Source organism: Lepidochelys kempii, chromosome 2 (assembly GCF_965140285.1).
Source record: "Lepidochelys kempii isolate rLepKem1 chromosome 2, rLepKem1.hap1, whole genome shotgun sequence".
In the NCBI taxonomy this organism is placed as follows: domain Eukaryota; kingdom Metazoa; phylum Chordata; order Testudines; family Cheloniidae; genus Lepidochelys; species Lepidochelys kempii.
The window spans coordinates 195,178,074-195,191,777 of NC_136381.1; the positions used below are offsets into that span (position 1 = coordinate 195,178,074).

At 46.4% G+C, this 13,704-nt stretch overlaps 1 protein-coding gene and 1 long non-coding RNA gene across 4 annotated transcripts in view; one reads left to right on the forward strand and one right to left on the reverse strand.

Annotated features, from left to right (window-relative positions):
* LOC140907427 (uncharacterized) overlaps positions 1–13,202 on the reverse strand; it is a 49,091-nt gene extending 35,889 nt beyond the window's left edge. For both annotated transcript variants that reach the window (XR_012157498.2, XR_012157497.2), the window contains exon 1: positions 12,833–13,202. This is a non-coding gene — a long non-coding RNA (uncharacterized LOC140907427). The remainder of the gene's footprint in view (positions 1–12,832) is intronic.
* DYNC1LI1 (dynein cytoplasmic 1 light intermediate chain 1) overlaps positions 12,834–13,704 on the forward strand; it is a 56,268-nt gene continuing 55,397 nt past the window's right edge. The window contains exons 1-2 of one of the 2 annotated variants that reach the window (XM_073333357.1): positions 12,834–13,051; positions 13,348–13,421. In XM_073333357.1, the coding sequence (XP_073189458.1) occupies positions 12,906–13,051; positions 13,348–13,421 (220 nt within the window). In that variant the 5' untranslated portion in view covers positions 12,834–12,905. The remainder of the gene's footprint in view (positions 13,052–13,347; positions 13,422–13,704) is intronic. The other variant, XM_073333358.1, reaches the window with a different exon arrangement.

Genomic DNA, 13,704 nt, shown 5'->3' on the forward strand with positions numbered 1-13,704 from the left:
TCTGTTTGCTTTTTTGACTGCTGCTGCACATTGAGTGGATGACTTCCGAGAACCATCCACAATGACTCCAAGATCTCTCTCTTGAGTGGTAACAGCTAATTTAGACCCCATCATTGTATATGTATAGTTAGGATTATGTTTTCCAATGTGCATTATTTTGCATTAATCAACATTAAATTTCATCTGCCATTTTGTTGCCCAGTCACCCCATTTTGTGAGATCCTTTTGAAGTTCTTCACAGTCTGCTTGGGACTTAACTATCTTGAGTAGTTTTGTATCATCTGCAAAATTTGCCACCTCACTGTTTATCACCTTTTCCAGAGCACTTATGAGTATGTTTAATAGGACTGGTCGCAATACAGATCCCTGGGAGACTCAACTATTTACCTCTCTCCATTCTGAAAACTGACCATTTATTCCTACCCCTTGTTTCCTATCTTTTAACCAGTTACCAATCCATGACAGGACCTTCCCTCTTATCTCATGACAGCTTACTTTGCTTAAGAGCCTTTTGTGAGGGACCTTGTCAAAGGCTTTCTGAAAATCTAAGTATACTATATCCACTGGATCCCCCTGGTCCACATGCTTGTTAACCCCCTCAAAGAATTCTAGTAGATTGGTGAGGCATGATTTCCCTTTACAAAAACCATGTTGACTCTTCCCCAACAATTTATGTTCATCTATGTGTCTGACAATTTTTTCTTTACTGTAAAAATTTTCAATGATTGTTCTTTACTATAGTTTCAACCAGTTTGCCTGGTACTGAAGTCAGGCTTACCAGCCTGTAATTACCGGGATCATCTCTGGAGCCCTTTTGAAAAATTGGCGTCACATTAGCTATCCTCTAGTCATTTGGTACAGAAGCTGATTTAAATGATAGGTTACACACTACATAACAAATTAGAAATTGTCTGGTATCTACAAGAAAACTCAATATCCCATTTGTGTGGATCTCCAACTAGTTATGCACAGTATCAATCTTTCTCTGTTCCTATTGACCCCCTCTTTTTGCAATGGCAGCATAACTTGTTCAGAACTATACAACTGGCTCCCCGTCAGGTTCTGCACTTTGCGATACCTCCAGCAAGGCTTGCAGATTGCAGAGGGGAATGTAGACCTTGTCTACAGTAGGAAATAGCACCATTTCAGCAAGCAGCTTAGCAAAACTGGTGACCAGGGTTTGTTGTTGTCGACATTTACAACTAAACCCTGGTTAGCACTGGTTCAGCTAAAGCAATTGCTAACCACTAGTGGCTGAAAGGGTGCTGCTCCTTCTTGTAGACAAAGGCCCTGATTCTCTACTGTCTTGCACCCTCTTTAGTAATCTACATCTGCACAGAGTGGATATAAAACTTTATCAGATCAGAATGGTAGAGAGTTAGGGCTTGTCTACACAAAAGTTGCATTGGTTTAACTAAATCTGTTAGACCAGTGCAATAGTAGTGAAACTGGAGCAGCTTTGTATGTAGACAAGATCTCATACTCACTTTGCACAGGGTAAATGACTACACAAGGAGTGAGGCAGCCCAGAATCAGGCCCACTGCCTTTAAACTGGTTGGGGCAGCATTACGTTTAGTCCCCTTTTGCAATTTTCTTAGGGGAACAAGCTGTATGGAAGGGCTGTTCCCATGCGCTATTCCTTTAATCACCAATTATGCCCCCTTTGCCACACACACGATTTTTTTTTATACAGGGGAAAATGTGTAGAGGGGGGAAAATACCATGTAGTTGCTTTTCCCCTTTGTGTAGCTGTCCCACCCCTGCCACAGCTTTTTCCAGTTTTGCTTCTCCTCCACAGTACACAGCTGTAGGGAGCATAGGCAACATTGTGAATAGCAACCTATGTATAACAGAATCTTGCTTCTTAATAAAGATACCCTATCAAAGTAAATTAGTAAATGTGGGCTTGATTTTATCACTATTTTGCTCCAGGCCAGATCTCACCGTTTCTTAAGATTGTACAATGACCAAGCATATCCCTTTTCACTTTCTCCTCTGCAGCTCCTGAGGAAGAAGGAAAATAGGAGGATGTGTGTCTGTGTGGAAGCTATGCCAAACAGCTGTCATCAAGGCTGTCAAGCTGTGACAATATGACCAAGTGAGCTTTCAGAAAATTATGAGGGGCGTTGTAAATGTCTCTCTCAAGAGACATCCTCCACTACAAGATCTTGCATTACAAGTGGGTGAAAGAGTAAAAACTACCTTAAAAATAATCCAGAATGAGTGAAAGGGGAAGGGGCAGGAGAGAGGAAGGAGGTGACTTGTCTCTTTCATTTGGCAGCTCAGCTGTCACTAGATATATTTTTTTCAGAAAGGAACACTGATCTATGTGAAAACAGGAGAGCAGAGAAACAGCACTATCTCTCTACAGCTCTTTCCTGCAGGGTTTTTTTTTTCATTATTATCATCATGTTCTTCCCCAGCACAAAGTGATGTATTTCTATTTCAGTCAGTCTTCTGTGTGTTCTGTGATTTTCTGCAGTATCTATTTATTTAAAATCATGCTTGCTGTGGTAGCCTCATTGGATACAGATACTGGTTTCATGAAGGTCCTAGGGGACAGTATTTACATAGATTTATTCCAATATATTTCACTACCACACAATCAATCTAGTACAGGACACCTAGTATAAAATAGGAGGTAACACTGAGTAGCCACAATTTTATTTCCACCATCTAAATTAATTACTTGTAAAAAAGGTATCTCTGGCATTGTAAAAGATTCTCCACTTTGTAGGAGGGGTAGGAAGCCACACTCCTAACTGAAATAGCCAACACCTCATTCAGAGAAGGAATCTTCCCTTCCTCCTTCAAACACGCAATAGTCCAACCACCACTGGAGAAACCCACCTTAGATACTTCAGTCCTAGCCAACTACCACCCAGTGTCTTATTCCTAAGCAAGCTGATAGAGAAGAGATAGAGAAGCTAGCAAAAGGCAAAATACAAGCTCATCTAACTGAAGCTAACATTCTAGACTGGGCTTAGTTGGTATTCAGGACAGGACGCAGAATCGAAACCTCATGGCACTGATGGAGCTCCTGAATGGGTGGTGGGTGAACCCCAGATGGTCCTATCCTTCTGCCTGAGGCCCCACCTCCGCCCACCAGAGCCCAGATGGCTGCACCCATGTGGCCGGAGGAGCCCCGAGCCTCCCCCTGCCCCCCGCTGAGGCCGGAGGAACTCCACCCCAGCTGTCCCCCACAGTGCTGGGTCAACCCCAGCGCCGAGCCGAGCCATCAGCCACCCCAGCGCTGGCTTGAGCCGCTGGCCTGACTCCCCAGCCAGGCCAGCCCAACCCCTGCTGGGCTGGCCCAAGCACTGCCTCAGGCCACTGGTGCACCAGAGCTCCAGGCCACCAGCTGGGGCTGAGACCCCACCAGCTTCAGGGTAGGAGGTGGGGAGTAGGGTGGGGCCTCCCCATGGAACATGGGTGGTGCCACAGCCTGGATCAGGGGAAGCTTAGCCTTTGATACCCGCCACTCAGGATCTCTTCCTGTCAATGGATAAAGGATAGACATCCAGTCTAGTCCTCCATTCATCACTGTTGACCAGGAGATTCTGCTGTCTTGCCTGACAGAGGTGGTAGGAGTAATGCACTAAAGTGGTTGGAGTCCTTTCGGGAGTGATGACCCCAATAAGTAGTGATGGGAAATTGCACCTCCACCACTAGAGTCTCAGCTGTGGCGTTCCACAAGGATCAATTCTCTCTCCAGTCCTTTTCACCATCTACATAAAACCACTAGGTGAACTGGTCAGGTGACATGTACTCAAGTGTCAGCAATGTGCAGATGACACACAACTCTACCTATCCTTCATCACATACAAGCACACGATTACTACTTATATGGCCCAGTGCTGGGATGAGATAAGCTCCTGAATGAGGAACAGCTGGTTGAAGCTAAACCGAAGCAAGACCAACGTGATGCTGGTGGGCAGAGGAATGTATTTTGAAGAGCTTGCAGCTCTGGTACAGTCTGTTAGTTGAATATACATACCCAGAATTGGTAAATTCAGTCTGTAGTCTAGGAGTACTCTTGGATTCCACACTGACACTGAGCTCTGACAGAGCAGCATCCATGAGTAATGCTTTTTACCATCTCCACTTGGCTAGGAAATTTCATCCCATTCTGTTGGATGAAGTTAGCCTCAATTATCCATACCTTTGTCACCTCTTAGCTGGATTAGAGCAATGCAATATACCTGGGTTTGAAGATTTCAGTGCTTAGGAAATGCCAACTAATTCAGAGCTCTACAACGCATCTCCTCAGCAAAACAGACTACCGTGAACATATCAAACCTGTCCTCTGTTCTCTACGCTGACTTCCCATAGGATTTTGAATCAAGTTCATACTCTCAATCCTTATCTTTAAAGTTCTACATAACCTGGGCCCAGGATACCTAAAAAACTGTTTAAGAAGAAAACTGGGGTTGACAACAATGCTCCTGTGGCACAATGGAACTCTCAATAATAAGAGTAAATCTCATCTGTGTGGGGAACAGAACTGTCTCTGGGGGTGATCTAAGACTGGGAATGAACTCCCCAAGGAACTAAGGACCTTTGCAAACCTCACCAATTTCCACTCCAAGTGCAAGACACATGTTCTAAATGGGTGGAGGGTAGCTTCCTTTTATGGACACCCAGCCAGCCAGATGCTTTTCTTTTGCTTGTAACCTTTAAAGCTGAACCTCAAAAGAGCTATCTTGATGCTTAATTTTGGTAACTGTTTTTTTTTTAGATCTAGCAAAAAGCCTAAGTTCCAGATGTATTTTCTTTCTTTTTGTTTTAATAAAATTTACCTATTTTAAGAATAGGATTGGGTTTTTTGTATCCTAAGAGGTTTGTGCATATGTTGTTTAATTAGCTGGTGGCAACAGCTGATTTCCTTTGTTTTTCCTTTCTCAGTGTGTGTGTGTGTGTGTGTGTGTGTGTGTGTGTAAGGGCTTGAGGGTACCCCACAGAAGGAATTCCCAAGTGCACCTTTCTTGTTTTATATGGGTTTTTGCACTTGGCTAGTGGCAGCATCTACCCATCCAAGGTCAGAGAGAAGCTGTAACCTTGGGAGTTTAATACAAGCCTGGAGTGGCCAGTATTAATTTTTAAAATCCTTGCAGGCCCCCAGAGTGGGGAATCAGCCTTGACAGCACATTTCTTTGATCTTTCCCTCTCTAAACACAAAGCAATGGGGATAAGTGTGTGTGTGTATAGCGACAGCATTTGGGGTGCGATACAGACTAGTGAGGGGTTGTGTCACATCTTACCCTGTAACTCTGGGTGCTTCACAATAGAGCCCTGCATGGGACTATTTTTTAATCCCGCAACACCCACTCCTACCCACTCCCGCATTGTTTCTTGTATTTTTATCCTGCTCCCACCTGCAAAAAACATTAGATCCCTCAAATCCCGCAAGAGAGACAGATATCCCCATGCTACTAAATACATTTTTTAAGGGTCAGTTAATATATTATATATAGATAAATGGCATTCAGACACAATTTTTACCACTAAAAGAATAAAACAAATCTTGCTTAAACTATGTAAAAAAATACTTTAACTACTGTTACAATAGACTTCAAATCTCTTTCTATCCCTTGCTTAAATTTAAGTATTAAAGCCTTTATTTTTTAAAAAAGAAAAACTTGCTTTATACTGCTAAAATTCTATTTATGGCAAACTGCTGTCATGTGTATATCACACGGAATGTCAAAACAAATTGCACCACAATTATGCCTTAAATAATGAGGATACTTTTTTAACAATTATAAAAAATAAGTTGTTTAAAAAAACTGTAATTTTTTACACCAATTAAGCATTGTTTTTAGAACTCTGAAACATACCATTCAAGATATTTATGTGTCAGGATTATTATTGCTTTTTGAAAAACATTTAACAGAAAAACTGCTCACAGCACTGATAGCCAGCTGATACTACAGTGACAATCTGTGAGGTCTTAGAACAACTAAACTTGTGAGTATGATTCTCTGACCTGACTTGAGCTGGTGTACTATACCAGTTTCGGAGTGAGGGAGATAAACACGTATCGGAAAGAGAAGCTCAAACAAAATAATTAGCAATTTCTTGAATAGGCAACTCTTGATAAACTGATGAGAGATTTAGTGTTTCTCCGCAAATTCCCACAGTCTGTATTTTTTGCACACCCAATCCTGCCCGCAACGAAGTACATTTTTCCAGCTCCCACTATTATGGCAGTGGGTCCTGCAGGATCCCAGTCCCGCTGCAGGGCTCTACCTCACAATGCCTTGCTACTGTAACCCCCTACCTGGGACACTCATAGTCAGCAACAAGCAGACAGCTCACACCCAGAGAGTGTCTCTGTTTAACTGCCGCCCTAGTCCAGAAACATTGACCCCAGCAGCCTGCCAGCAACACACCTGTCACGCTCTTTAATCTCTACCAGCGTTGGTTACTATTTGCAGGGTGACTCCAGTATACTCCCACTCCCAGACTTTCCCAAAACCGTGTGCTCTGTAATGTCCACCCTGTCCTGGACAGTTCAGAGAAATAATAACATTTGTTCTTTTAAAAACCTAAAAGCACATCACAGATTATTAACTGGGGTAAATAAACCCTTCCATTTAAACTCTGAGTTGGTTTATAGTAAAAATAAAACAAATTTGTTAACAATAGGAAATAGGTTAAGTAACGCAAAGTAAAAAGAATAAACTTAGAAATCGTTTCAAGCAAATAGATGCATTTTCACTTTTAACAGTCCAAAACATACTCTAGCAAGGTACAGGCTCTGTTTAAGATGTTTTTCACACCTATATTTAGTTCCCAGAGATTACAACAACCCCCTCCCTCCCCGCTTGGTTAAAGGATCCATCTTTCTTGGCTTGCAAGACCTCAGGCCTTTTGTGTCTGTCTAGTGATGGATGCCAAAGATGGCTTCTGTCTTTGCTTATATCTTCCAAAGTTCAATGACTTTGTTTCAAGAGACAGCATGCTTCCTGTGGGTTTCCCATCCCCTTATATGTAAACGGTGCTTCCATTGTTTTGATTCTGAATTATTTGTTTTTATGTTTAATTTACAGAGGAGACCTTCTCTCCTGTCTGGGAGAGAACCTGTTTGGCCAGACTTTAAAACATAATATCATTAAGTATCCATATATCCTCATACAGTCTTAATACATACATTTCACAATGATATAATCACTGTGTGTCATTAGCTTTCAGAGAAGACCTTACTCTATGTACTTTTATAATACAGTAATATTGTGTACCACCAGTTGATTCAATTGCTTATTGCTTGAGGTTCAACCCCCCGTATTTATAGACCAGTAAACCTTTGAAATGGATTCTTCTGAGGGTTACCCCTCAGAGTAAAGTTTATTCAAGCTGTGAGAAAGGTAACATTGAGTCTGGTAGCAAAGGAAGCCCCATGCTCTTTCCTCCCGCACTTGAGTTTACTCACTGAAATGCAAAATGTTCTGTTTCCTGACATCTCCGCCTGTTGATGTACTGATGATCCTGTTTACTGCTTATATGTAACCTGAGGTAAACAGTGATTCCTTTGTTTAGGATACTCTGTTTAACAGCTCCCTCTGACAAACCTGGTTTACATACACTTTAGTCATAATTCCAATATATGTTCAGAATTCTTCATGCAGAGGTTCTCAAACTGTGGTCTGTGGACCACCAATGGTCCACGAGCTCCATTCAGGTGGTCCGTGGATGGTTCCCTCTAAGGTGCATGCCTAGGCAGCCACGCACAAGAGAATGAAGGGCCACCCACCTAATTAGTGGAGCTGTGCAGGTGTGGCTCCACTAATTAGGTGCCTGGACTCTGGAGAAGATGCACATGTAAGGTGAGGTGGTGGCCTTGGGGAGAATAAGGGGTAGGTGGGAGGAGGCAGTGGGGTGAGAAGAGGGGTGGGGGGAATTTGGGATGTGCCTGGGTGCGGCGGCCAGAGAAAGAGGCGACTTTTCCCAGCTCCAGGCCGGGGCTGCCAGGGAGAGATGGCCCTCCTTCCCAGCCTCAGCTCAGGGGCTGATGCGGCAGGGGAGAGAGGGCATATCCATCACATTAGAAAGGTAAGACTAGTGATATTAAAATATGAGTTGTATTCTTTTATTTGTAGAACAAAAAAAGTTAATTATTATTAAGGTTTTTTTTATATAGCACTTTTATCCAAAGCGCTTTACAATAGTTAGCTAACAGTACATACAACATTTGGAAAGATCATTACGTGGTCCGCCGAGACCCTCAGCAATTTTCAAGTGGTCTGCGGAAAAAAAGTTTGAGGACCTTTGTCTTAATGCCTACTGCGTACATACATCTTGCAAGTGTATTAATGATCAGTGAGTTATTAGTTTTCAAATGATACCTCACAAGACATATTTTGTACAAAGATCAGTACAATCATGTGAAGGGTGTGAATACAGGAGTGCTTAGTGTCACACATATAAAGACACCACTATCAAAAAAAGACACTTCACTGCACAAACTTTCCCGCAGGGGAGACAATGAGAGAACAAACACCACATGTCAGATTTATAATCATGATGCCTAATTCACTGCTGGAAGGCACTCAGATACTACAGTTATGAGCGTGATATAAAAACCTATATAGAATAGAACAATGCCCCCAAAGCTGCAGATAGAGATAAACATAAGGTTGTGTAACCCTTCTGCCTGTCAGAGTTGGCAGCAACAAGGGCCGGGTTCAATATCTAGGGGATCCATTCCAATAACACAATGCAAACCGGCTCGAGCCCCCACCCAGTGACCTGGGACAAATATATACCACCCCCGCTGGACGCCTCCAAGAGGCAATACTTCCCCTCTTGCAAGCACATAGTCTGAGTGTAGCAAAAAGCCTTTTAATAACAGAGAGAAACAATGTGGCATTATGTTGGGGAAACACCACCAACAGGATTCATAACATAACCCATGAACAAAAAAACCCACCCCAAGCAAATTGGGTCATGCCCCATTCCCTTTGGTTCTTGAGTCCAGCAACCCCAAATCACCCAAAGTCCCAAAAGTCCAATGACCCAAAAGTCTCTGTCCCTGGTCAGGGCAGCCCCAGAGTTCGAAAGTTTATCTGCGGAGCTTTACCTCCCAACCTGGGTGGAGATGGGACAGGGGTAAGAGGCACCTTACATGATCTGAAGCTGACCGCCCCACAGCTCCATAGGCCTTTGCTTCGCTCCGCTCCGCCAGCCGCCCCACAAACTCCTTCACTCAGCTCTGCTCTGCGGCCCACAAGCAGCTCCCACCGTCCCACGAACTGCTCCACCAGCTGGTCCACAAATGTATGTATGTATGTATGTAAGGCCCTCACCAAGGGGCCCATACCACTAAGTATTAATACTTGTCCCCAGCCTCTCTCAATTCACAGAGTTTAATTTTTAAAAGCCATGACCCTTGCCTAGCGAGTGCTACTTAGTTGATGGTGAGTCCCTCCATCATAACAAAAGGCCAAGTACAGTTCCCATAATCAGGGTAATAACAATTTATTCTTCCTGTCCCAATAACAGAGACACTGGGGATCCCACAGCAGCCAAAGTGACCATTTGGGCAGCTATGGCCTCATTCTAGGCGGGGTGGGTGTGCCTATGCAAATGAGATCAGCCCCTGAAGTTCTTTTCCACAACTTGCCACACCTCACCACCAGATGTCAGGGTGGAGCTCATCCTGACACTGCTTACAGTTGTAATATATTTATTAAATGAAATGCAAATCATACTAAAATATTGTTGCCCCTTGCAATCCAAACAGTTAACCAATATTCAGAATTTGCAGGTTACTTCTGTTATCAGGAGAAACTGATGATAGAATAAGGTATTTATTTGATGCAATCCTGTTCATTTACAAAGGATGTACACAAAAGTCCTTTTTTCCTGGTAGACAGTAGGAATCAAACAATAGGAGAGCTTCTTAGCTTACAGTCCCAAACCTCTTTCCAGTCAGTGGCCTGCCCCAAAAGCTCTCTCTCAGGGCTTTTTCTTAAGGTCGCACTGCAAGTGCTTTTCTTGCTGTTTCCTTGGCTGCTTCTTTCTGCTGCTTCTCTCTGGGCAGCTTACACTACAGAATTACTTTGGTATAACTATGTTGCCTAGAGTTTTGAAAAATCTACACCCCTGAGTGACATAGTTATACCGACCTAAGTGCTGGTGTAGACAGTGCTATGTCGGTGGGAGGGCTTCTCCCACTGACTTAGCTACCGCCTCTCATGGAGGTGGATTAACTATGCCGATGGGAGAGCACTCTCCCATCAGTGTAGAGAAGGAGTGGGCAAACTTTTTGGCCTGAGGGCCACATCGGGGAATGGAAATCTTATGGCGGGCCAAGAATGCTCACAAAATTGGGGTTGGGATGCGGGAGGGGGTGCGGGCTCTGGGGTGAGGCTGGGGATGAGAGGTTTGGGATGCAGGAGGGTGCTCCGGCCTGGGATCGAGGGGTTTGGAGAGCAGGAGGGGGATCAGAGCTGGGGCAGGGGATTGGGGTGTGGAGAGAGGTTTAGCGGTGCAGGTTCCGAGTGGCACTCACCTCAAGCAACTCCCGGAAGCAGTGGCATGTCCCTTCTCTGGCTGCTATGCGGAGGCACAGCCAGGCTGCTCTGCATGCTGCCCCATGCACAGGAACCACCCCTGTAGCTCTCATTGGAGCACGTAGGAGCCAGAGCGGGGCCATGCCGTGGCTTCCAGGAGCCGCGTGGTGCGGTCTCCGACCCTGCGCCCTGGCTGGAGCGCCGGAGCGGGGCCGAGCCATGTGGTGCATCCCCAGACCCAGTGCCCCGGCCGGAGCGGGGCCGAGCTGCATGGTGCAGCTTGCGGGACAGCTTAAAATGGCTAGCGGGCAGGAGCCCACCCCTGGTGTAGAGCATCTTCATTAAAGTGCGACAGCAACACAGCTGCATCAGTGCAGCTGGGCCGATACAGTGTTTTAAGTGTAGACCAGCCTGCAGACAAACCTCCACTAAACGATACCAAATGCCCTATGTTTATATTCAGTCCCCAGCAAAACCCTTCCTCCTACATGGCTCTACTTTTGACTAGCCTGGTCTTGTGGGTATGTGTTTTGGGTGGTGGCTCCTACTGTTTCATTTTACACCAAAAATCAGCGTAACTACTTGCATTTATCTTGAATGAAGGATGGCTATTATGCCCACCAGCTTCAATGATGATTCACCCAAACTCCCTCATCACAGTGTATAAGGGAATGGTCAGTTAGAGGTGGGATGGCAGAGCATTGGAAAGCTATTGATAGGAACATTTGGGTATATAAAATAAGCACACATTTTAACTCAATAAAAAAGCATAGGACAGAAAAAGCTTTTTTGGAGAGAAAGTGGAAAAATTACAAATATATTTCTGAAAAGGGAATTGTCACTTTTAAGTAGGTTGGCATGTATGAATATATACACTTGTGTGGGGGTGAGGTGTATTGAACATTAACACATTCTCCATGCAAAAAAACCCAACCTTTTTATATCCGAGGAAGCAGGGAAACTCAGGAAATATCCTCGTTATTTATGGGGGTCTGATGAAAACTGGGAAATGTCCCCCATATAAATTATATTTTCCCTAACTCAAAGATGCTCATCACACTGAGAAAACATGTATTCGTTAAACCCCTTAATTAATTTAAGATGGTTTATTTACAAGAACATAAGACTGGCCATACTGGGTCAGACCAATGGTCTATCTAGCCCAGTGCCCTGTCTTCCAACAGTGGGCAGTGCCTGATGCTTCAGAGGGAAAGAGCAGTTGAGTGATCCATCCTGTCACCCAGTCCCAGCTTCTGGCAGTCAGAGGTTTAAGGACACCCAGAGGATGCAAAAAGAAAAGGAGTACTTGTGGCATTTTAGAGACTAACCAATTTATTAGTCTCTAAGGTGCCACAAGTACTCCTTTTCTTTTTGCGAATACAGACTAACACGGCTGTTACTCTGAAACCAGAGGATACAGTTGCATCTCTGACCAATTTGGCTAGTAGTCATTGATGGATCTCTCCTCCATGAAATTATCTATGCTTTTGTACTTTGTTCTGTTTTGCAGGCATTCCATATATCTATAAAACTAGGGGCAAAGAGGTGAGATAGAATAATGGGTGGATGTTTTGAGCACTATCATAATGGATAAACAGAAGGCCAGTTGGGAAGAACGCATTTTAAAAATTGTATGTTTTATGTTTTTTCCAGACTTGAGAAGTGTGTTTTCTTCAGGACAGGCACTGTGTTATCACCTTTAGAGAATGTGTAGCACATTGTACATCGTAAATAATAATCATTCTGAATCCCATAGCTAAATACAGAGAGGAAAACACACACAAAAAGAATAACCTAAAATCCCTTTCAATGGGATGGGATCGGGGACTATGATTTAAAGAGGGGGGGGATTTTTTTTCTAGATCTCGCCTCCTTCGTTGGCCTCTCCCATGGCTATCTTCTTAATAAGGGGGTCTTGGGGGGGAGGGAAAGGGGCTGCCTCTCCCGCCGCCCATCTCTCTCCCAGGGAGAGCGGGTAACAGCCCCAGATGTGGTTAGGGTGCTCAGATGTCCCCATTTTGTAGGGATAGCCCTGATATTTGGGGCTCTGTCATACATATGCGCCTGTTACCTCCAGTCTCATTCCCGAGTTGTCACACTTGCTATCTGGTCACCCCAGGTGTGTGCGGACGCTGGGCGAGCCAGCCACCTGCCTGGGGCCCGCAAAAAATCCTCCCCAACCCTTGGGTAATCCCGGGGGCACGTGGGCGCGTTCCTGTGGGGGTCTACGCCGGGCGTGATTGGCCGCCGGGCCGCTCACTGTGCCCCACAGGCGGGTACCGGCCCCGCCCCTTCTGAGCTCCCCACATCCGGGTACCTGTCAGCCGGCCGCGCCGCCGCCCGCTTTCTGTTCTCTCTCATTCAGGCGGACTGGAGGGAGCGCAGGGAAGATGGCGGCGGGGCGAGCCGGCTCCTTCGGTTCCTCTTCCTCCTCGCCGGGGCTCGGCGCGGGGGGCGGCCCGGCCGCCGGCTTCACCGCCAGCCATAACGCGGAGCTGCGGGCGGGGGGCGAGGAGGACGATGGGCAGAACCTCTGGTAACCGCCCACCTCGCCGGGCCGCCGCCGCCCGTTAGCGTCTAGCGCCCCGGCTCCGCGAGAGCCTCCGCCGGGGGAGGGGGACGACGACACAGCCCCCCTCGCGGGGCCGCTGTGAGGCCAAGTAATGCGGGGCGGCGGCGGCGGCGGCGGCGGCGGGGCGGGCCGCTCTTGTCAGCGGCAGCAGCGCCCCCGGCCCCATCCCCCTAGTGCGGGCGCGTTTGTGTGTTTGGGGGGGTCTTGCTTGTGCAGACACGGGCGTGGCCCCTGCCTGACCGGGCTCTGTCTCCCCTCAGGTCCTGTATCCTCAGCGAGGTGTCCACGCGCTCCAGGTCTAAGCTGCCTTCGGGGAAAAACGTCCTGCTGCTGGGTAGGTCACCCGGGCTCCCGGGGAGGGTCTGGTGCCGGGCGGCGCCCCAGCGCCGGGGAGGTGGGGCCGAGTGTGCAGTTTGCCCGGGGCTGGGTTAGCGCCCCGCGGAGCCGCCGCTGTTTGTTGGGCGGGGCAGGTCGTACCCCCTGCCTCGTAGTGTCTCCCCCGCGTTGGGAGCGGGGGTTGCCCCCCCCCCCCCGAGGCGGCGGCTTTGGAGGCGGGTGGCGCTTGCCATCTGTCTTCCCTCTGGGGAGGGCGGGTTCCGCTGGCTCCGTGAGAGGCT